General features: G+C 35.1%; 1 protein-coding gene across 4 annotated transcripts in view; it reads left to right on the top strand.

Moving 5' to 3' along the window:
• LOC138175776 (ATP-binding cassette sub-family C member 9-like) overlaps positions 1-23,923 on the top strand; it is a 204,294-nt gene that overhangs the window by 93,846 nt on the left and 86,525 nt on the right. For 3 of the 4 annotated variants that reach the window (XM_069106237.1, XM_069106236.1, XM_069106238.1), the window contains 4 exons: positions 8,709-8,747; positions 10,188-10,289; positions 12,286-12,370; positions 14,684-14,764. In XM_069106237.1, coding sequence (XP_068962338.1) covers positions 8,709-8,747; positions 10,188-10,289; positions 12,286-12,370; positions 14,684-14,764 — 307 coding nt within the window. The remainder of the gene's footprint in view (positions 1-8,708; positions 8,748-10,187; positions 10,290-12,285; positions 12,371-14,683; positions 14,765-23,923) is intronic. The other variant, XM_069106240.1, reaches the window with a different exon arrangement.

Here is a 23,923-nt window from a genome sequence, read left to right as displayed (position 1 = left end):
ATATTTCACTATACATTTATTTTTAAGCATTTTTAAAAAGAAAATATGTCTTAGAAATAAGAAAAAGGACAGGTCAAAGTCAAGTGCCTGTATTTCTTTTTTTCAGGAAAAAAGGTAGAAAGGGTTAGATATATGGTGAGGATCAAATAACTTTGAAAAAAATAAAATTGATACTATTATAATAGACAGAAAATTATTTGTTACTGATATGGGAGCAGTTTCCAAATCAGCTGACTCTAAACAGTTAGAGCATTGACTTGTTAGAGCAAAGATCTAAATTAGCATCAAACTGTAAAATAAAAATAAGATGAAATTATGACAAAGATTTGGGGAAGCTCCAGCCCGACCTAGTCAGAAATGGAAAATTGGTAAAATACAGACATCAGCACAAAGTATCAGCATTTCCTAAGGGAGCTTAAGTAATATAAATCAATTGCCACAATTAGGAGACTAAAAGAGACTAGAAAGATATCTTAGTCAGCAAACACTTTTTTCCTTGACAAGTGTTGCCAAGGGCAACAGCAGTTTAGAACATAAACTTTGTGTTAAAGTCTTATGAAGGAGGATGGCGGTATAACTGGTATCACCTCATAAAATGGAGAGAAGCAGTAGACAGAAAAAAAAAGTTTATACAATGCTTTTATAAGATGCTCAGTTTAGCAAGATAGTCCAAGGGCATATAAGGATGAAACCGAAAGAAGATAAAAGGGAAAAGATCCCTAAGCATTTTGTAACTTTTTTTTCATCAACAACAGTGCACCTACCACTTTTAAACTTTGCCATTATAACCCCCAATGTCTCAACAAAGAAAATAGAAATGGAATTAATGAAAAGCAAAATGGAAAGCACCACACCAAGCAAGCAAAGGGGAAGTCTTTGTTGGAAGTGACATGATTTTGAAGACAATGAGGATCTCAGAATATTTGGAAGAAGAGAGCATGTCAAATGCTTAAAAAAAATTAAGGATTTTGTAGATAAAAACACATGAAAAGATATCTATAACCAATAATGCCTCATTTCATATCTCTCGAAAAATCTTTATTAAAGCTATGATACTATTTGATGAGCATTATATATAGCATATGTACATGTATTATTTATATTATTTCCCCTTTGCCCAATTACATGTTAAAACAATTTTAAACATTTTTTTGTTTTGATTTCCAAATTCCATCCCTCCTCTCTTCCTTCCCTCCCTCCCTGAGATGATAAGCAGTCAGATATATATTACACCTGTGCAATCCTGTAAAACATTTCCATATTAGTCATTTTGTACAAGAAGACTTGAATAAAAGAAACTGAATGAAAGAAAGAAAGGGAAACATAGCATGCTTTAGTCTGTATTCAAACAATATCAGTTCTTTCTCTGGAGGAGGATAGTATGCCTCATAATGAACATCTATTAAGTTCCCATTATGTTCCAGGTGCTGTGCTAAGTGCTAGGGATGCAAATAAGAAAAAAAGGCAGTCCCTGCCCTCAAGGAGCTTATAATCTAATGAGAAAGACAGTACACAAAAATGCCAGTGCATGAAAGCAAGTGAAGCAGTTGGTGGCAAATGAAGAGATGGCTTCCATTTTGAGGCATCTTTAAAAAGAGGCAACAGGAATTTTTAAGCTCTGCCCTCCAGAGGAGGAGTAGCAACTGATGAGGTTTGAGTAGCAAAGCTGAAGTAGTTTCCATGTTTAGTTTCCTGGTGAGGCCCCTTGTGGGGCATCATAAAGATGGTGATGAGTTTCCTTATTGAAGATATGTAAAGGGAAGAAATAGAACTTTTATAAATTATATTCTGAAGAAGACTACATTTTTACACTTACAAATTTGACTGAAAGTTTTAAAGAGTAAAAGATCCTACTGCATTTATTATTGACTATAAAAAAGCATTTCTTTTGTGATAGTAAAATATCACCTTACAGGATCGTCTCCAATAAAGTATCTTCCACGCATACACAAATTTCATAGAAGATTGCTTGAAAAAAGCAGCAACAGAAAAACTTTTCTTCAGTTCCATTTGATTTCTTTATTTCAAGTGAGGCACAAACAGGGAGATTTTTGTTGGCCAAAGGTATTTACTATTATCTTAAAGGATGCCCAGTAAAGATTCTAAATAGAAAAAGGATTCCCTGTGCTTGATGAAGGTCTCTGGTTGTTTATTACATCAAGCCCTGGAATATTGGAGATCTTTCTAAATGAGATCTATAATTATTCAAAAGAATTTAGCTTACTTATCTAAGAAGGAAAAAAACAGTTTTGTGGTGTTTGTTGCCTAAACTGTACTATAAAGTTGATGGGCGGCTCATTCACCATGTCAAAGTCACCAGATTTCAAAGTTGGAAGACACCTCAGTAACAACTTTGTCCAACCATATCCCAAAAGAATCCCCACTACAGGACGTTGTCCTCCGGCCTATGCTCGAAGACTTCTATTGTGTTAGAGTCCTCTGCTTCCCAAGGTTGCCATTTAAATTTTGGGTAGCTGTATTTTCAGGCAAGTTTTACCTGACATTAAGACTATATTCACCTCTGTTTCACTTCCACAAATTGCTACTTGACCTGCCTTATGGAGTCAAGCAGCACAGGTTAAATGTCTGTTCCTCGTGACAGATTTCAAGTATTGAAAGTCAGATTTCATGTTCTCCCTGAGTCTTCTTTTCTCCATGGTACCCAGCTCTAAATCCTTCAACCAAAACTCATATGATATGCACTAGAGACCCTTTACCATTCTGGGTACTTTTCTCTGGATATTCATTAGATTATTGATGTCCTTCCTAAACTCTGACATACATTATTGAACATAGTACACCAGGTGAGGTATGACCTGAGCAGTACACAGAGAAACTATTATTCCTTATCCCTAGAAATAGTGTTTTTTTTGATACAACCCAAGATAACTTGTTTTGCCACTACAATCCACTGTTGATCCATATTGAGCCAATATTTCCCTAAAATGCCCAGATTTCTTCCAGACAAACTATCTAACCATACCTTTCCCATCTTATACCTGCAAAGTAAATTTTTGGAACCCAAGTGTAACATTTATTCTTACTAATTTTCATCTTTGGCCCACTGATTAACTTGCCAAGATCTTTTTAGAACCTGGCTCTATCATTTAATGTATCAGCTATCTTTCCTAGCCTTTTGTCATTTATAAATCTGATAAGCTTACCACCTATGCTTTTATCTAAGTGTATTAAAAAAAAACTGTAAATAGCACAGAACCAAGCAGAGATACCCAAGGCACTCCACTGGAGACCTCTTTCCAAACTGACATTGGCCTCTTAATAACTACTGTTTGGGTCCAACCATTCAACAATTTCTGAAGTTTTCTAAATGTTCTGTCATCTAACCTACATCTCTCCACCTGCATCTCTCCATCTTTTACACATGTACAGTATGTGATGCTTTATCAAATGCTTTGCTGAAATATAAGTAAACTACCTATATAGCATTGCCTGATATACTATGTTTCTTTCTTAAATTTACCTAGTAGCATTCTGGTTTGATTCTAGAGTAGCCAACTTTTAAAAAAAATACTATATTTTCTTGGAGTGGCAGTATCTTCTGGAGAGGGTACTATACTCCTAGAACAACTTCTTAACTCATTTTCTTATTTTTTTTAATGTTTGGTTGATCCTTGAGTTTTTTTTATCATATTCATTTTCATGTATACCTCTCTGCTCCACTGCCGTGAATCTTTCCTTATAACAAAGATTCATACATGCAACATGTGTATGTATATATGTATGTATACACACACATATATGGTTCATTGAAGTCATTTATATATGAGTTGCATATGAAAGCAGATGCAGCATTCTAGACCCATAGTTGCCCATGTCTCAACTTTTTCTTTGAGGAAAGCTTATTTATAATAATTTTACAATATATTTTTCTTTATTGTTCTTTGCATATACATTGTTTTCATCATTCTGTATATTATTTACCTGATTTTACTTAGTATACTCTGCATTAGTTCGTACAAGTCTTCTCACATATATTGTAATTCCTCATAGTCATCATTTCATATGACAAAGTAATAATGTGTTTTATTTATATATTACAATTTGCTTGACTATTCTTCAATAAATGGATACCACTTTGTTTCTGGTTCTTTGCCATCACAAAAAGGGTTGCTCTAAATATTTTGGTATATATGCGATATTTCTGTTTTTAATTTCCTTGAAGTATATCATTAGCAGTATTGATATTTTAGGATGTTTTTTCACTTATTTCTGAGTGGTATTTCCAGAATTGTTGGAGTAATCCATAGCTAATCCAATAGTGTATTAGTGTGTCTATCTTCCCGTGGCCCCTCCAACTCTGACTATTGCTTTCATTTGTCGTCTTTGCCCATTAAAGACTAAAAGATGAAACCTCCAAGTTACTTAAATTTTAATACTTCTTATTATTGGTGTCTTGGAATTATCTTTACTATGACTGTTAATAGTATATAATTCTTCTGTTTAGTGATGAAAAACAATAAAATATCCTCAGAGTTAAAAAATCTGCTTATTCTTATACTTTGATCATTTATCTACTGGGGGAATTAATGTTTGGAGTATTTTATAGTCATATGTTTGTATTAATTCTCTATCTATGATATTTTACCCTATACATAGATATCTTGCCCTCATCAGAGACATTTGAAACAAAGATTTTTCAGCCAATACTTTTATTTTTTACAATAAATATATTGATCTTGTTCATGTAAAAGCTTTTCAATTGCTTTTCGTAAAATTGTATCCCTTGTTTGGTTAAGGATTATCCCCATTACCACTGTTGTGAAAGGCATCTCTCCATCTGTTGTCCTCCATTAAAAAATAATCTGTCCTTTTTATATTTTGGTTGTGTATCCATTTGATACTAGTAGTTTGTTGTCTAAGATGATGGTCTAAACCTATTCCTTGACAAACTGCCTTTCAGTATTTCCAGCAGATTTTGTTCTTCTTAAGTTAATTTTTTTTTTAAATTTTTACTTAGGTAGTCTGTTCCACTGATCTACTTTTGTGTTTTTAAGTGATAACAAATAATTCTGATGAGTGCTATTTCATAATATATTTCAAGGTCTTATAGTTCCATCTTTACTTTTGCTTCTTCCAAAACAGTTTCTACAGCATTCTAGGAGTACTGATTTAGAGTCCAGATGCTCTCTTATTCCTGGAGTTTTGTGATAATATTCTCTCCTTGTTCTTTTCCTGTCTTGCTACTCCTCTGTATCCTTTGCTAGATACGGTGTCCTCTTCACCCCCCTTTTCTGTGTGGATGTACTCCATTCCAGGGTTGTTTTGTGTCCTTTTCCTTTTCTCTCTCTGACTCTCAGTCTCAGAGTCTCTGTTCATCTGTCTATATCTGTCTCTCTTTGACTATCTCTCTCTCTCATCTGTCTGTCTCTCCATCCTGTAGTGATCTCATTAGCTATTTACTAGATTCAATTATGTCTATACAGATGACTCAAATTTATATATCCATCCTTCATCTCTCCCTTGATTTTGCTAGGACTATACTGTCTGTTGGATATCTCTACCTGGATATTTCATAATCATCTCAGACATGTCCAAATTGGAACTCATTAGCTTTTCCATTAAATTCATACATCTTCTAAACTTTTCATATTTTTATTTACACATAGAAGGTACTCAGCAAATACTCATTGAATGAAGGGATTGTGAGAATGTATAAAGAATTCAACTAATAGCTACCATGTTTCCCCGATAATAAGACCTATCCTGAAAATAAGCCCTCCCCTTACTGTGTAAGATTCCTCTAAAATAAGCCCTCCCCCAAAAATAAGCCCTATTGAGATTGCTACTGTAGTGAAGGTGATCCCCTGCGCTACACGCTACACGCTACATTACGGTACCTTCTGTATGCACCGTCCCCCCCCACCGTGAAACGCACGCCGCACTCCGAGCTGCATCCAATCAGAGCTGCAGCAGTGAGCGCGTCATCCTGTTCTTCCCCAGTGATTTGCTTATTGAATAAAGGTACATTTTTTTGTTCACATTTACCTGTTTATTAAAATTGCTGTCAATGTTCATTAAAATAAGCCCTCCCCTGAAAATAAGCCCTCTGGTGTTTTTCTGTCCAAAAAAAATAATAAGACAGTGTCTTATTATCAGGGAAACACAGTAGTAGTCCCGTGTATCATTCAGTAAGAAAATAACAGAACTTGGAAGTTTGATTTTGTAACCAGGTCCCTCAGATACCAAGGATTTTTTTTTAATCTTTCTATTTTACTCTACTGGCTTGTTGAATATTATGATAGAAGACTTATTTACTGAATTCCTCGTACAATTTAACCTATCCCTTTGAACATAGTATATTCTTTTAAGTTTTTCAATTTTTTTATATTGTTTCCTTCAGAGCATCAAGTACCTTATTAACTATTTATATGGGATAGGTGAAATAACTATGGTATCTGACCAAAAAAAGAATTTTCTGACAATTTCAGAACTACCTTAGTGTAAGATGATTATAGAAGAACATCTGAGGTGATTAGTTAGCATAAATTCACTCTCTTCCTATTTTAAAAGCAAAAAGTTGTCTTCCTCCTTCCCTGAAAAAAATTATGTATTTATATATTAAGAAGGTTTAAAGGTGCTTGAAAATTATTTAATTTTTTAAGTTTGGAATTATTAATTAGTATATTTCTATCCAGGAATATCATTAAAATAGATACAATAAAATGTGGTCACACAGTTGATCTAACAGTTATTTTATTATAAAAATCAATTGGGATAAAAGTGATGGAGACATAATTCTTATCGACAGTGAAAGGTGATAATGCAGGGAAGCAGCTCTTTTGCCTCTGCAGAATAGGGAACCCCTCCCCCCCATACAGGTCTTGACCAATAAATGACTTAGCTGATTAAGTGTAATGACTTGCCCAAGATAATACATTAGTAAACATCAGAGATGGAATTTGAATCTTCCTTATTCAAAGCCTACCCACTATGCCACGTATGATCAATATACTTACTTGGGAAATAATAATAAAACAAAACAAAACAAAAACTCCACTTGACCAAAAATTACCTTCCCATCATTTTCCAAGGAAGATATCTCTGTTTCCTGGCTTTCTGAACTTTATCTTGAATTTTTATCGTAGAGAACATATATAGTAAGTTCTCTGACATGTTGCTTTGGGAAGTTATTTTTTTCCTTGTAAAGAAAAAAGTTGTTACTTTAAGCCCAGATTATACCTACCAGCAAATAAAAAAAAAATCAAAGAAAAATAAATGGAAGCAATGACATAGATAAAGTTTCATAATAACAAAACTAGACTGTCCTAAAGTATTTACTTTGAACCACTTACCTCTAATGTAGTGATGGAAGGTTAATGGTTAAGCAAGGAAACTTAAAACCATCCTTTTGTTTTCCTTTGTTTCTGTTTGATAATTCTAAGGAACTATTACAAAAACTTCCAGACTGGACTATCATTTGTCAGTAGGATCTGACCTACAATGTGTAATTCCAATAAAAACAATGAAATTTAAGGCCTTTAAGTAGCATTAATAAGATCCTAGTTCCCAAGGCTTTGAACATGTATGACTTTGATAGACTGCAAAACATTACCAGCTGCAAGTAAACTCAATATAAAGTTATGAAGAAATCAGAAATTTGTCTTTCTTATTCTTTGATGTCATCTTCTCTGTGTCTTCTCAGTTCAGATGTTCCTGGTTTTTACAACTTTTTTCCTCTTTTTCAAAGCCTGCTGTCAGGAAAATCTCTGATGTTAGATATATAAAAATGAGTATGAAGTCAATACATTAACTGGCAAGGGTATTTGTATTTTAACCTTATCAGTAATTGAGTAATGGGAAGCTTCTCTCCAACATAACAGCCATTGTAGTTCAGTGAATTTCACCGATCAGCAGACTGGTAAGAGAAGGTGGTGTTGTGGTTGTTGCACTATCTGTATCATCCGTATCTCTTTTCTCATGTCCATTGTGGGACAAAATATGGTCAATTATTCATTTTTATCTCTTTTGAATGAGTTACTCCTAAGTGAATTTATTCTTACACAGATGGCCCTTAATTGCTGTGGTATAATTTTAAACCCATGCTAGCATATTAATAGCTAGCAAAATCCCTTGCAACGCATACTTCTGGCAATTACCTATGAGTTGGTATATATTCAGAAAATATTAATATGAACAAAGTTCAAATGAAAATAGTTACCCTAAAGCATATTACATATTCACCATTCAAGTGTAAATTAGTTTTGGAATGGCTTATTATTGAGTTATTGGACTATTGTGTTATTGTTCATCTTCATTAGGAGAATTTAGATGAATTTAGATTTACCTAGAATATTAGAAATGAAAGAGTCAACATCAATGAGGAAAATATTACCAAGGAAGATAAAATGACTTGCCCAGCTTGCCTTGTAACAGTGAAAGACCTATGGATACATTCATAACCACATGAGCCTAGACACAGCCAGTATCTAATATGAATGTGAATAGTATTGTTTACTAAATAGTAGCTTACCAAGTTTCTGTTGTTTAGCTGATAACACAGAAGAGCAGCATTTTATGTCTAGTTTATTGTTAAGGAACTCTAACCCACATTTCTTTTTGAAATCAAAATCAAAATTATATTAGGAATTTAAGTATTTACCTAATTTTACTGTGCCCCTTACATAAAATGTATGCACATTCATTATACCCATTTCTTGAATAATGAACATTGTTTACCATACTTACAGTGTAAATGAATCAGAGCCTTCTTTTGACGCAGTCAGAAGGTATTATTTCTGTTTTAACTGTACTTATAAAAATAACTTTCTTTTTCAAACTTTCCTTGAAACTTAACCTTTTACTCCCTAGTCATTTTGTTGTTTCTTTTCATATAACAAATCATTCATGAGAATGTGTTAGCCAAAATTTAAGGGCAGTGGTTCTCAACCTTATTAGGCACAACTATCAATTAAACAGAAATAGTCTTATTGGCCAGAGAATTCGTACACAGTAAATTGCATACATCTTGATCTCAGCTAAATCTCCTATTGGGCTTTTTTTTTTTTTTTTTTTACCAAATTGGGATTGGAGTCTGTCCACATAAAATTACAGGTGGGAATGGGAACTAAATATTAATGGAGGGTTGGAGTCTTCCATTCAGATAAGGAAAGAGACCCAGAAGCAACAATGCTAAAAATCTAAAGAATCAGAATGGGTTCTTGTGCCCAAGGTTGGTCACCACTGTATAGTATGAATATATTCATCTAAGAAGCAATATCTGCATATGTTACACTCTCACATCTTTTAAACTCTTAAAATTGATACTAGAGGAAAACAGTGTTTCTAACTAATATTTGATATACTACAAATACTCTTTCTTTCTTAACCTTAAGTTGCACTTACTGATTTCAAACTAACATTGAAAGTTTGACTTAAAACTGAACTGGCCCTCAAATTCCATCTTCTTTAATCTAAATTCAGAGGTGGTTCCTTAATTACTGTATATCTGATTCGCAGACCTCTGGTATGATTTCCAAGTTTAAAATAAAGATAACTTTTTAATCATTTTGTTATATAAACTCTTTCAATATATATTACAATGCATTTTACTTAAATGTAATTTTTATCAAATTATTCTTTATGATAACAATGTCTCAGGTTAATGTAATATAGAAGCATTCAAAATATACTTCTAAAATATGACTAAGCCACAAAACATATTAATCTATTGTGGTGCTGATGGAAGTCTTCCCTTTTTTGAAGGGTCATCTGCATAAAAAAAAGATCAATACATAGTGACAATGGCTTAACTAGAATTTTAAAGATATATGGCTATTGAGGATAGTTAATGGCTATTAAGTTTAATGACTATATTTACATTAACCATAAAAAATCAGCTGATACATTACATTTAAATTTTACTTTCCTATTACTTGGACATTTAAAGTTTAAAAGTTTACACTCAAAAGAAATTTTTTACATGTATAAATTTTCTGCACAAAAAATTGCACCTTACGTTCCAGTTTTATCAAATGCTAGTCCCTTTAAATACGGTATTAACAACACAACTAATTAACATGATTGGTGGGTTTTGAAAATGTTCCCTTTAGACCCTTTTTATTTGTTTTTAGACCTTTTGACTTTCAGCTACAAGTGAAAAAATGCACCTTCTTTATATCACTCTGTTGTCATTTTTGTTTACTTATTTTTTTTCCCCAATTTTACAGTAGGAACAGGTACTCTGTGGCCTATGCAGCTCAGAAGCCCTGGCTATTAAATGCTACAGTAGAAGAAAATATTACCTTTGGGAGTCCTTTCAATAAGCAGAGGTGATTATGAATTCATCATCAATATTAATCAAAATACAAAAGACTAATCCTTTATAATTAATGTGACTAGTTTTTCAGATGGTTGATCAAACAGATTTCTCCACTTCCCTGATTTCCCTCTCCTGTGTCTATTTCCATGACATACCACCAAGATAAATGGGGTCTCCACATGAAAAATAGGATTCAATGGGAAGTCTAAGCCTCTCTTTCATAATTTGTTCTCTTGTATTCACATGTGTATCTGTGTATAAGTGAACACACATGTGTATATATGAATATGAAATGAATAAACACACATACATATGTATATGTGTGTATACAAATATGTGTGTATGTGTTTATTCATTCCATATTGTGGAGGGAGGTAGAGAAACAGAAAAGTAAGAGGGAATTTGAAGGGAAGGGGGTGACTTGATGGATAGGAAGTATCATCATGGGACTAAGGAGAGGATTCAGGCACTGGTAGCAGCCAGAGAGCACCGTGTCTCAGCAGTTTATCAGGCATCACCTATCCAGTGGTGAGAAGGTATGCCCACACTAGTTTTAGCCCCCACTTTGTGGCTTCTGAGATCCTGTCTCTTCCATTATTCTTATGTTACCAACAGTTCTTTTTCTAGCTATCTTCACTAGCACAACAGGAATTTTGTAAAAGAGAATACTTGATCTGAATAATTATGTAGACGATGGTGGAGGATGGGCATTCTATGAAGTTGGAACAGTCTAACAAAGTGAGGACTATCCAAGGACCATATCCAAGATATGGCCAAGGCATAGTGTGTTCCTTTCTTTTCTATTCATTGCACGTTCCATCAGTCTCCCAGTCATCTAAGCTAAAAAGTTCGTGATCATCCATAATTCCTCCTTTCATTTTCTCCCTCATATTCACAGCTGTCTGAAGTAGATAGATAGTTTACATAAAGGGATTATAATATTGTAAAGATAGTTGGAGGTCAAATTGTGGAGGACTTTGAATGTCAGAATAATGACTTTGTACTTTAACCTCTGAGCAGTGGTAAATCTCTTCAGTTTTTGATCATGGCAGTTTTTTTTTCAGGGAAATCAGTCTAATGGCAAGATGTAGAATGAAGTGGAATTTGGAGGAGACTATGGGGGACATGGGGACAAGAGATGATAGTGAGTTCTAGGCTAGCATGATGATGGTGGGAACAGAAAATAAGTCATAAGTATAAGAAATGATTTAAAGGAAGACTTGATAAGATACTGTGAAATCAAAGCTGACTTCAAAATTTCAAAACTGATCACACATAAGAGAAAAAGAAAAGGCAGGAGGAAGAGCTAGTTTAATTGGAATGGGTTTTGAATGTGGCAAATTTAGAGACATCCAAAGAAATGGAAACAGCCAGTGGGTTTTGAAACTGGAGTCAGGAGAGTGCAAAGGACTGAACACATTCTGATTTTTGAATCATCCACATGAAGTAATAGTCAGGGTTGAGGGAATAAGCATTTATTAAGAGCCTAGAATGTGCCAAGCACTGTGCTAAGTGCTTAAAAATATTATATTATTCAAGCTTCATGACACCCATTATTCCCATTTTACAGCTGAGGAAACTGAAGCAGAAGAAAGTTAGTTAATTGCCCAAAGTCAAACAGGCTATTAAGTGTCTGAGGCTATATTTGAAATCAGATCTTCCTGACTCCACTCTTGACACTATCCACTGTGCTTCCCAGCTGCTTCTGATGAGGCCCCGGGAGCTGATGAGCTCTTCCAGAGAAAGGCTATAGAGAAAAAAAGAGCCTAATGATTTGCTGTGTCACCTGCCCACAAATTTAAGCAATTTTCTGTTTCACTTAGTATATAGACAGGTCTTAAAGAATAAACTTGCACTAACATTTGTAAATCACCTACAACTATGTGATATTGTCTAATTTTGTCTTTGCCCAAATTTAGTAGGTCTACAGCTTACAGGTACCAAGATTCCAGAGCTTAGTTACTAAGCTTTAGAACCCATGACTAAAATTCATCTTTTCTCTGAAGGTACAAAGCTGTCACAGATGCCTGTTCTCTTCAGCCAGATATTGATTTGTTGCCATTTGGAGACCAAACTGAAATTGGAGAAAGGGTAAGTGAAGAGTTAAATAATCCATGTATATCCATAATTACATATGTGTATATATAATATTTAAATAAGATAAATGTATTAAATATGATAAATAAATACTGTTATTTGAATAAAAGACTATGGAAAAAAGTTTTTACTTTTCTCATTAATTTCCCATAAAGTATAATGAGACCTTAGAATCTAAGCAGTATGTATTTCACGAGTGCTAGAAGCAAGACTACAAATAGCCTCTAATGCTGTACGTCCCTGGGCTTTGGGGGAAAAAATGGCCCTTCATAGTCACTAGACTGAGAAAACTTCCAATCCCTGAATCACCATAAATACTTAGGGAAATTTCCTCTCTTACATACCATCTCCCACCCCCCAAAAAATGTAATTCTGTTTTAGAAAGATTATCTCTTCTGGGACTATGTAATGTTAATAGGCTATAAGCTCTTCCCCACTCATTAATAGGCCTCAGGTGGAGCCCGTTTAGGGAAACTTGCTTGGGGAAGCTTCCTTGTAGGAAGGCTTTCACACTTTTTGCTAATTTCTAATTAGGCACTGAGTCAAGAGGGCTATGATGCTTTCTGGCTCTGAGAAGTGTAAATATACTCTGAGTTGGTATTTTGCTTTGGGAGCTAGCTAGCTTATGGGAAGGATCTTGTGATTCCTTGGTGGAGATCTTGAGTAGTTGTATGTTCAGAGTTGCTCATCTGCTCAGATGTAAAAAATCTCTTGATACAGGGATGTATGTAAAATGTATATCGATATTCCTTTGATTCAGGCAGTCAGAGCCCTGTCTGTTGGTTGTTATTTCTCTATTTGTGTTTTCTCTGAAGTTCAGGGTGCTGACTTTTCCCCTGAAGTAGTGATTGTAATTAAAAAAGATTTTTGACCCCTTAAACAGCTATCTTTCCTAGTAAAGCAGATCTAAGAACCTGTGCTAGCATTCATCCTGGGTATGCCAGTATGGTCGATGCTCCAGACCAGTGAAATGACTATGAGAGTCTGAGTAAGGGTGCCCAGAATGAATCAAGGCAAGTAGGGAGAAATGAACCTACAGGAACAGTTGGTCTCCCATTGTTGTAGAATTGTGATTATTTGCTGCAAATATACTGGTTTAGGGGGATTAAGGAACGTCCTTGGTGGGAACATAGCCAGCAGTTTTCACAGTGAGATTAAGCATTCCTTAAATATCTCAAGAACAATAGTACCCATCCCATCTAATCCTTGGGTTAAATGTAGAGTGATTATAACAGCACCTCATAAACACAATTTGGCAGAAAACTGCTGTTCAGTACTTGATTCAATTCAAAAAGTGTTTATTAAGTGATTACTATTTTCTTAATACTGTGCTAGGCACTCTGAGAGTTATAAAACAAGCGTGAAACACAACATCCTGATGTTGACCAAAATGTTTTTTATCGAGTGTTTTATTAATTGTGCATTAAGATTGTTGCCTATAACTTTTTACTCTGCAGCCCTCTCTGTGTCTTCCCTGACAGAATGTCTTTTTATCATTATGTAAAAATTGCCTTAGACCTATCTCTGATATTCAAGTAAAATCTGAAATATCTTTCCAACCTGAAACTGTGACTAAGAGAGCATGTTGCCAAGCAGAGGATCTTTCCTGAGATAGTAACTTGTGACATAAATCTATTGATGAGTAATTTTAGGAAAAAAAAGCATAATAATAAACATAATCACTATTATTTGTATTGGTATGTTTCTTTTTATGAATAATACTAATCATATATTTATTATTGTTAAATAGTTGCATATGCATAGAATAAAAGTTCTATTCACTAGTAAATATACAATTTGTCTTGATTTAATTAAAATTTTAGTTAGTAAGAGTTATCATCTTATGAATGTACCATCAACATCAGTTAGGGGCAGGCAAATGGTACAGTGGATAGAGCTGTGGGCCTGGAGTCAGGAAAACCTGAATTCAAATTTGATTTCAGATACTTGTAAGTTGTTTGACTCTGGACAAGTCACTTAGCCTGTTTGCTTCAGTTTCCTTGGCGGCTCTAAAATGAGGAAAATAAGAGCATCTCCTTCACAATGTTGTTGTGAGGATTAAGTGAAATAATATTTGTAAAGTGCTCATTAAAATGCCTGGTACGTAGTAGGCACTATATAAATGCTTATCTTTCCCCCTTCCCTTCTCCATAGAAGTGATTTAAATTTATAATACTAGAAATTACCAAATTTCTAGTATTAAGGATGATTTTGTTTAAAAAATAATTTTGACTTTTATGGCTTGCTGTAGTCAAATCATTTTTTTTGCTCAAATAACTGATATTTATAATCTATTATATTTATTAGGGGATTAACCTAAGTGGAGGCCAACGACAAAGAATCTGCGTAGCCCGAGCTCTCTATCAAAACACTAACATTGTCTTCTTGGTAAGAATATTTCTTTTGTTTTTATATTTAATTTTTTTTTCATCTTGAAGTAAACATTTAGGGGAGACTAGGTGGCGCAGTGAGTAAGAGAGTCAGCCCCGGAGTCAGGAGGACCCGGGAAGACCCGGATCGGTTCCAGCCTCATATACTTAACACCCCCCCACACAAAAAAACTGTGAACATTTAGAGACTAAGAGGAGTCTTCATTTACCAAAGAAAACATGGATTAAATATCTTGATTTGTAGAATACAGGATTAGGTCAAGCCGAGGGAACACATGATAACAGATCACCATAGTGCTGAACACTAGCCACAGGAAATTATGGTATAAGTGCTAAGGAGACAAGATTTCCTCCCACAGAACTGATTAGTCCAATGAATTACAAGTGGTTTGATGGACTGTAGTAATTCATGTGGAAGGGTTGAAATACTACAATTCAATTTCAAATGCAATAATTTCAATTCATTAAATATTTGTTCATGCAGGTCTTCCCGATTCTACGTCCAGCATTCTACTCACTGGGCCACCCAGTTGCCCCTGTGCTTTACAGAAATGCTGACAATTTTCAGGATTTAATATCATTTTCCTACCTTACTAATGCTATCAATGGTTTCAGTTGTTTTCTTTGCTGATCATCTGGTGTCTTTTATGTAAACCATCCTATCATTTGCAAATTGATATTGTTCCCTTTTTGCTAATGTGGTTACCTTTAATTGTTTTCTACTTGTCATACTTCTTGTTGTTGGCATGTCTAGAACTATGTCACTTAAACGAGATAAGGAGATCTCCTCAGTTTGTCCCTGCATTTGTTGAGAAAGCTTCCAAAATTATTCCTTTGCAAATAGGGATAACTTTTGGTTTTAGATAAGTTCTTTTTATTGTATTAAAAATGACACATCTTAGAAAAACTGAAAGTTCCTATGATATTTATGAGAATATCTTCAGTCTCACTAAGAAAATGCAGTACTTTAAAAAAAGTATTGATATTTTATTAATACATTTTTTCTTTTTTGCTTGCTTATTTATTAAATGGATGTCTTAGAACTAGCAGCCTCCTGGATAATTTATGCTGCCTCCAGTCATAAATTATCAGTTAACCACCTTTCATTTAAGCCATTTTAATCAAAAACAATTTTTAAACTAATCTAAAATTTGTTTTCAGAAATTTGTTTCAAAAAGCAGTGTTTTAAGCTCTTCCTCCAGGCGATTGGAAGGATATGGTATATACATAAATAAGTATAATATAAAATCGTTTGATCAAGCCAAAGAAAAAGTTCAGATGGTGTTCTGGGGAAATTTTTGGAGGAAGAGCTTACTTTCAACTTGAGGGCTCAGGAAGGACTCCAAGAAGGATGATAGGATCATAAATATAGAGCTGAAATGGACTTTGAAGATTTTCTAGTCTAGACTCCTCATTCTACAGGTGAAGAAACTATATCTCAGAGAAGTTAAATGATTTATCTGAGGTAACACGAATATTAAGTGTTCAGTGAGAAAGTCAGAATTTGAATCCAAGTCCTCTGATTCAAGAACCAATATGAGGAGTTAGTAACTGAGCCGTACCTTAAAGAAAGAGAAGGATTTCAACAGTTGGACATGAGGAAAGAGGGTTTTCCCCCAGAGGAATGGGCAGATGAGAGCAGTTTGTTCCAATGGCCATGAAGGCAATGGAAGCAGGTGGTGTGGAGTGCTTAGAGTTTAGTTTGGTTAGGCATCAGAGATGCCAGGGTCAACCACTGCATCTTGGGCCAATGCTCGTCCTCTTGACTTTTGCCTTGCCATTGGATTTTAATGACTCTCTATTTATGAATTTTTCTCTATGAAATTTTCCTCACGTAAAGATCATTTGTTATTTAATTAAGAGTTTCATAGTAAATTAGAATAAAGATATGGATACTTTTCTTAGTCCTGCTGTTAATATAGTATATTACTTTAGGGATATTAAGTGGGAAGGGACATGAGCTCTCCAGTAAGATGGTCTGGGTTTGAATCTTGTTTCTGCTACTTAATATTGTATTAAGGTTGTCACTTCCCCTCAGTGGACCTTGGTTTTCTCATGATGAGAGGACTGAACTATGATGGTTTTAAGAACCCTTACAGTTATAAATCTTGGGTCCTAAATTTCCATTCAGCCTAGCAAATGTCACCCACACCTTTGTATGTTAAAAGTTACAGACTCAATAAATCAATATTAAATCTACCAAAAAAAAAAGTTAACAGTTCCTATTATACAAAGATATACCTTCTTTATGTAATCATTGTTCATTCATATATGGTGATGCTCCTCACCATTTCTATTAGAACTTTTTAAAAAATCCATAAACTAACTATATTATGTCAAATTTGTCATGCCTATTAAAATGCAATCATTAGCCAAATCAAAAGGCGCAATGAAATAGACTAGTTCCAGTAAAACTTGAAATATCATTACACCCTTTTATTTTGCCATAAAATAATTGCTTGTTGCTGTGCAAATTACTTTTACTTGTCATGAGGAAGATAAAAAGAGAGAGAAAGGATAAAGCAGTACATCAGATCACAGAGCTAGAGTTAGAACCAGAAGTATACGGGTAAATGTTTTACAACTGGTTCTTAAAAAATTGTACATAGTATAGGCTTTTAAATTTTAATCTGAATTATTAACATTTTTTCCATTTTCTTAAGTCTTGACAATCAACAAAACAATAATTCTAGCCCTGATTCATAGCATTTGCCAAATCTCAAAGGCATAAATGTTCACACTAAAAAATCAGCAACTGATCCCAGATGATCTAGCTCCAGCATGCTGGAAAGGATCTTAGAGGCCATCTAAGTCCACAAAATGAATCCACCTTCATTTTCTAGATTAGGAAAAGAATGCCCATGAAGGTGAAGTTACTTGCCCAAGGTCACCCAGACATCAGAGGCAATATTTGAGCCAAGATCCTGAATCCACTCCACCAGTCCATTACCATTATACCTTTGCAGACAATCCAGAGAAACTAGAGTAAAAAAAAAACTCAGCTAAAATCCATTTCACATTGCTTATTGACACGCTCAGAATTTACCAGAAAATGGGGAGTACTCTGGGAATACTTTCGCCTCTGTTACAAAAGGAAATATTTTCTTCCACTCTACTGGAGCCAGAAATAAGTCCTAAAGACATCTGGATTATAACCATGGTGGCTTCCTGAATTACCCAAAGCCAGCATTTTCCTAGAGACTCAGTCTGAATAAATGCAGCTGCCCAGATAACCTAGAAGCCTTTCTTATTACATTGACCACTGAGATGTGTCTTCCATAGTGAGAGTATTCAGAAATATGAATTCTTTTTACTGTATCTAAACCTTAAATATATATAATTTTAGACTTTCTCGGCATTCACAGTAATTAATGTCACATTTTTATCACTGAATAATTCTAATATTTCATAGTAACTTTGGTGGCACTTCAGATTTTATATGTGGGTGATATTTCCTTTAAGGAAATTAAAATAACCAGAATTTTTCAGTTTTTGCGTATTTTGCTTTGTACTTTTTCTAGAAAACAGCTTGTTTCATAGCATATTTATCTATTAGGATTTATCTTTAAAAAGGCATCTGGGATATATTCTGAGGTCAGTATAGCGTTAACAAGACACAGAGGCAATGAACTAAGCAGCTTTAGACACAGGATGCTAACCTGGATGGGAGACTGGAACTTGGCAATTTTCTCTCAATTTTGCAACAATGACCTTGAATAAGCTATTATTATCTTAGAAGGGGTGGGATAAAGAGTCAGTGAATCAGATAGCGTTTATTTAGTGTTTTCTATGTGCCAGTCTTGTGCTAAGCACTGGGGATACAAAGAAACAAAACAAAACAAACAAACAAAAAACAACAACCTTAATTCCTCCCTTTAGGGAGCTCACATTTTTTCCATTTAACAAGCAAACAGCTATATACATACATGATATGTACAGGATAATTGGAGAGTCATCTCAAAGGGAAGGTACTGGTGTATGAGGGGCCCCAGAATGGGCTCTTAGAGAAAGTGAGTATTAGGGGGTGAGATTAGCAGAGGTGTATAGGGAGAGTATTGGAGACAGCTATGAAAAATAGAATGGGGAGATGGAGTATCATGTGAGAAGAAAGATAAGGCCAGTGTCACTGAATTAATAGGAGGAAGGGAGTAAGGTACCACAAGACGAGAAAGGTAAAAAAAAAAAGGTCCAGTTTGTAAAGGTCTTTGAAAGCCAAACAGGAATTTTATCTTTGATCCTGTAGGCAATAGGGAGCCATATGTGTTTACTGAGTAGGAATGTGACCTGGTCAGACCTTTGTTTTAGGCAAATCATTTTGGCAGCAGAGTGGAGGATGGTCTGGAGTGGGGAGAGACTTAAGGAAGGGAGACCAATCATAAGGTTATTAACTAAAGTTACAAAGGGTGTAGTAGTTAATACCAATCATAAAACTAACTTGTTGATTTTTTTAAATAAGAAAGTTAAGCAATTACAAATGACTGATATATCTTAAAGAAAATTATTAACCCCCCACAAAGCAGAAAGTGTTATAATGCTTTATATTCAATACAATTTTTCTTCTGCTTAGAAAAAGGGATCATGCCAAATGGGTTATACTTATAGTTTTTAGTAATAAGTAATAAATGAATCCAGTCACACATAAGGGAATGTCCATCATTTAATTTTACCTCTTTTGGTAAAGATTAATATGTCAGTAGCTCCTCTAGTCATTAGGTGGTCTACATCAACAATATAAAAAATAAAGACTATCTGTAATATCCTCCTGTTCTCTCGCACAGTTGTGGCAACACCTGTAGAACAACACTATAGAATATAGTTGATGAACTTTTTATAAAAGTTCCTCATTTTACCTGTTCAAATGCTATTTTGCTATGGTCTTAAAAAAAACAAACCATAACTTTACTAGTCTTTTGTATCATCTTAAATACATGAACATTATCTAAATACAGGAGTGTGATAAACATTTATGCAATAAACTATAATATATTTTACAGAAATTCAGTACTATTACTCTGTGCGTACATATATTTTTTTCTGTATTCTAAAAATCTAAGTCATTTGAGGGCATAAAACTACTTTTCCAAAATCATGAATTTTAATCCTATTATACTTCCATATTTCCAACTGAGCAATCTTCTTTATGCCTTTTTAAATGATCAATTATTTATCTGCATAGAGTTATTACTCTGGGTCTGAAATTATTATTAAATATTGTGATGAAATGTTTAATAACTGCTATTTTCAGATATAATGGTTGAAATTTTCCTCATGTAAAGATCATTTGTTATTTAATTAGGAGATTCATAGTGAATGAGAATATAAGATGTGGATACTTTTCGTACTTTGGCTGTGTAATGGTAATGGTAATTTGAAGATCTTCCCTGTCCTTTAACAGGCCTAAGGGAATTTGAAGATCTTCCTTCCCCTTAATAGGCTGAATGTAATCACATGGAGCCTGTGGTGGGAGGAATTTGCTGAAGGGTGGAGAAGAGTCCACAGGAGTCTGGGTGTCAGAGCAGTTAGAACTAGAGGGAGGAAGGGACACACCCAAGGAGACAGCTAGGCTTGTGTTTGCCCCTTGCTATGATAGCTAGGTTTGTGAGTGTTTGTTTGTGGGAAGGCTAAAGGATGGTACGGCTCCCTGCTGTGTTATGGTGTATTAACTTCTTTGTTGTTATGATGGATTCAGTTTCCTGGTGTTGGGATTTGGCTTTCTAGTGGCTGAATAAATGTTTTGTGTCTGTCTTATATGAGGAGAGTCTGTTATATTTTGTGATTCAGACTTATGCTGACATATTTGTAGTCACCATTGGTGCTGTGTTGGTGCTAAAGGCTATTAATATAGTATGTTACTTTAGGGATATTAAGTGGGAAGGATTTTGCTAGGCAGCAGCAATGGCAGCAGTTTCCACCAGCTTGCTTCTTCCCCTCCACTGTTTTTAGGATTTCCTGGAAGCTTATTGGAACTTCAGGGCCATTTATATGACTGGCTGCTGGCATGGCTGATTTAAATGGAAAATTAAAATTGTTGCATGTGTCTATGCAACTTCCACATCCAAACTCAGTGGATGATGTTAAATGTGGGCAAGAGCAGAGTCTCACCTGAGGCATCCTTAGGCAGGGAAAAGATAAATAGAAATTGATTGCCCCAACTCTACTGGGAAGGATTGAAGACCTTCTTTACTTAAAGACAAGCTTTTCCCCATCCATTCTCTTCATTCGTAGAGCCATCACTCATTACTTTTTACCTATACACTATTTTAAAAACCTCCTAATTTGTTTACATGTATCATCTTCCTCTCTCCAATCTGTCTTCTACTTGGATGCTAAAGAGCCATTCTTAAAACACATGTCTGACCACATCATTCCTTTGCTCAGTAAACTCAGCATCTCCCTGTTATGTCTAGTATCAAATACAGACTTCTCTGCCTGCTATTTAAAGCCCTTTACAATCTGGCTCCAACTTACCTTTCTACTCTTATTACATTTTATTCCCATTCACACAATCTTTTTCCAGCTAAACAAAGTCTTCCGATCATTTCTCACTCATAAAGTTATATCTCTTAAAGCTGTGCCTCTGCAAAGGTCATAGTCAAGCCTGGAATACATTTCCTCCTCTTAGAATCTCTTGCTTTTTTTAAAGCTCATCTACATTTCTGAGATAAATACCATACGCCACAGCTCTACTACTGTGTCATGCCAACACATCTGTCTCAACCTTAGAGAAAAGGGCAAGTGGACTGTTTGAATGCTACATTTTTAGGTAAAGACAATGACCAAAAGAATGAGAAGAAGGTGTGGAGGAGTTGTGATTTGCTTTTGGGTGCCAGATTGATAAAAGCATGATTCATCATAATATAAAAGTATTAAACATGACTCCATTTCTGTCTCTCAGAAATGTGGATAATCATTGTATTACATATTATAATAAATCATATCTTACCAGATAAAACAAATATTTGCATGAAGGTGTTGGTTGGTGCATGCATTATTGTTTCTAGTTTGGACCTAGAAGGTAATACCTTCACTTGAAAAACCTTTAACAATTATTTGTATAGATAGTTTGAGCTGGCCATCACTCCTGCTTTTCCCAAACTTGAACTTCTAATGAATCAATTTCACTCTATACTATCCTCTAACCTTAAATTCATTAACTCTTATCCTGTCTTTGCTTATGACTTGCCAACCCCCAGCCCTGAATTACTTTCACCTTCCAAATTCTGTGATCCTACCTTTGTGCTAATAAATGAGCTGGAGGACATCATACAACAGTATTGACTAGATCAATTACAATTTTATCTAATGAGGCCATTTGCTCTGAGCTACTGCTTCTCCCCTCTTCATCTCACAAAGCTTTGATTTAATTCAAGATTTCTTTTATTATTCCAGATTCTTTTCAAGAGGTGACCTTTCTCACCAGGTCACTGCCATTACATGTAACCTTGATTCCTTTGCAGTCTGGCTTCCAACTTCATTACTCAGCTGAAGCTGCAGCCTCCTAAGTCACTAATAATATTTTAATTGCCAGATCCGTTGGTCTTTTCTCTGCCTTCATCCTCCTTGACCTCTCTGTAGTATTTCACACTGTGCATCGCTCTCTCCTCCTGGACACTCTTTTCTCTCTGAGTTTTAATAATGCCCTCCTCTCTTGATTTTCCTTCTGCCTATCCGACTTCTTCCATCTCCTTTATTGGATCATTATTATCTATATACTGCCTTATAATTGTGAGCATACGCTAAAGCTTTTCCCTGAAACCTCTTCTTTTTTCTCTCACTTGATAATCTCTTCAGCTCCCATGGGTTCAATTATCATCTCTCTGAAGATGACTCCTAGATCTATCAATCTAATTTTAATTTGTCTCCTTAGCTCCAGTCCCATACTGCAGATTGTCTATTGGCTCTTTCCAGTTGAATGATCCATAGAGATCTTAAACTCAATGTGTCCAAAACAGAACTCTTTGTCTGTCCCTCCAAAACCTATCCCTCTTTCAAAATTCCCTATTACTTTTGAGAGCACCCTTATTCTCCTAGTTACTCAGTTTTGACCCTTAACTCTTCCCTCTCATTGTCCACACATATACAAACAGTTTTCAAATCTTGTCTTTTCTGTCTCTGTATCTCTTGCATATGTACCATTTTCTACACTTATACATGTACCATCAGAGTTCAGATCCTCAACTCCTCTCACCTGGTCCATTGTAATAACTTCCTCTTTGATCTCTCTGCCTAAGGTCTCTCACCACTGCTATCATCCGCAGAACCTCCAAAGTGACTTTCCAAAAGCTCAAATTTGACCATATCACCTTCCTACTCAGTGAACTCCTGTGGCTCTCTGTCACTGGTAGGAACAAATGTAAACGTTTTCTTTTTGGCATATAAAGCTCTTCACAACCTGCTCTCATCCTGCTTCTCTTCCCTTACTCTACACACTTTCTTCACACATGGCGCTCTGTCTTCTACCCCTGTACCTTTGGACTGGCTATATCCCTCATTCCAAGAATGTTCTTCCACCTCTTGGGATCTCAGGTTTCCTTAAGAACTAGTCTCAAATGCTACTTTCTTCAGGAGTCACTTCCTGGTCCCCTAACTGCTAGTGCCTCCTAAGCTAAGGTTATTTTATGTTTATACTTAATAAGCATTTGTTAATTGAATAATTTTAAAATTCACTTCATTGAAAAGATACAAATAAAATAGTCCAAACCTTTATATTCTCTTGAGGGAATACTAACACATATGCCAATAAGCAAATATAAAATAATTTATGAAGTGAAAGAACACGAAAATATGTGTGTACGTGGGGGAAAGGGAGGATGGATTAACAGAGAGGAAAGAATTCAGTCGAGACATAGATCACCTTTGCAAAGGCATGGATGTGAGATATATCATGAAGAAATGTAGTATGAAATAAGACTGAAAAGTTAGATGGCAGTCAAGTTGTAGAGGGTTTTCCATGCCCACTTTCCATGGTGTGGGGCTATACTTAGAGACATTAGGGTATAGTGAATAAAGAACTGATCTTGAAACCAGAAGACCTGGGTTCAAGTTCCTCCTCTAAAATGTACTGGTTGTGGGGTGGCCAGGTAGCACAGCGACTAAGAGCACCGGCTCCAGTGTTGAGAAGACCTGGAGATCGAATCCCGGGTTCAGACACTTAGCA

This window comes from Petaurus breviceps, unplaced genomic scaffold (assembly GCF_028583685.1).
Source record: "Petaurus breviceps papuanus isolate PSGF00001 unplaced genomic scaffold, PetGlider_PUasm1.0 79, whole genome shotgun sequence".
In the NCBI taxonomy this organism is placed as follows: Eukaryota; Metazoa; Chordata; class Mammalia; order Diprotodontia; family Petauridae; genus Petaurus; species Petaurus breviceps.
This window is presented reverse-complemented; position numbering and strand designations above follow the sequence as displayed.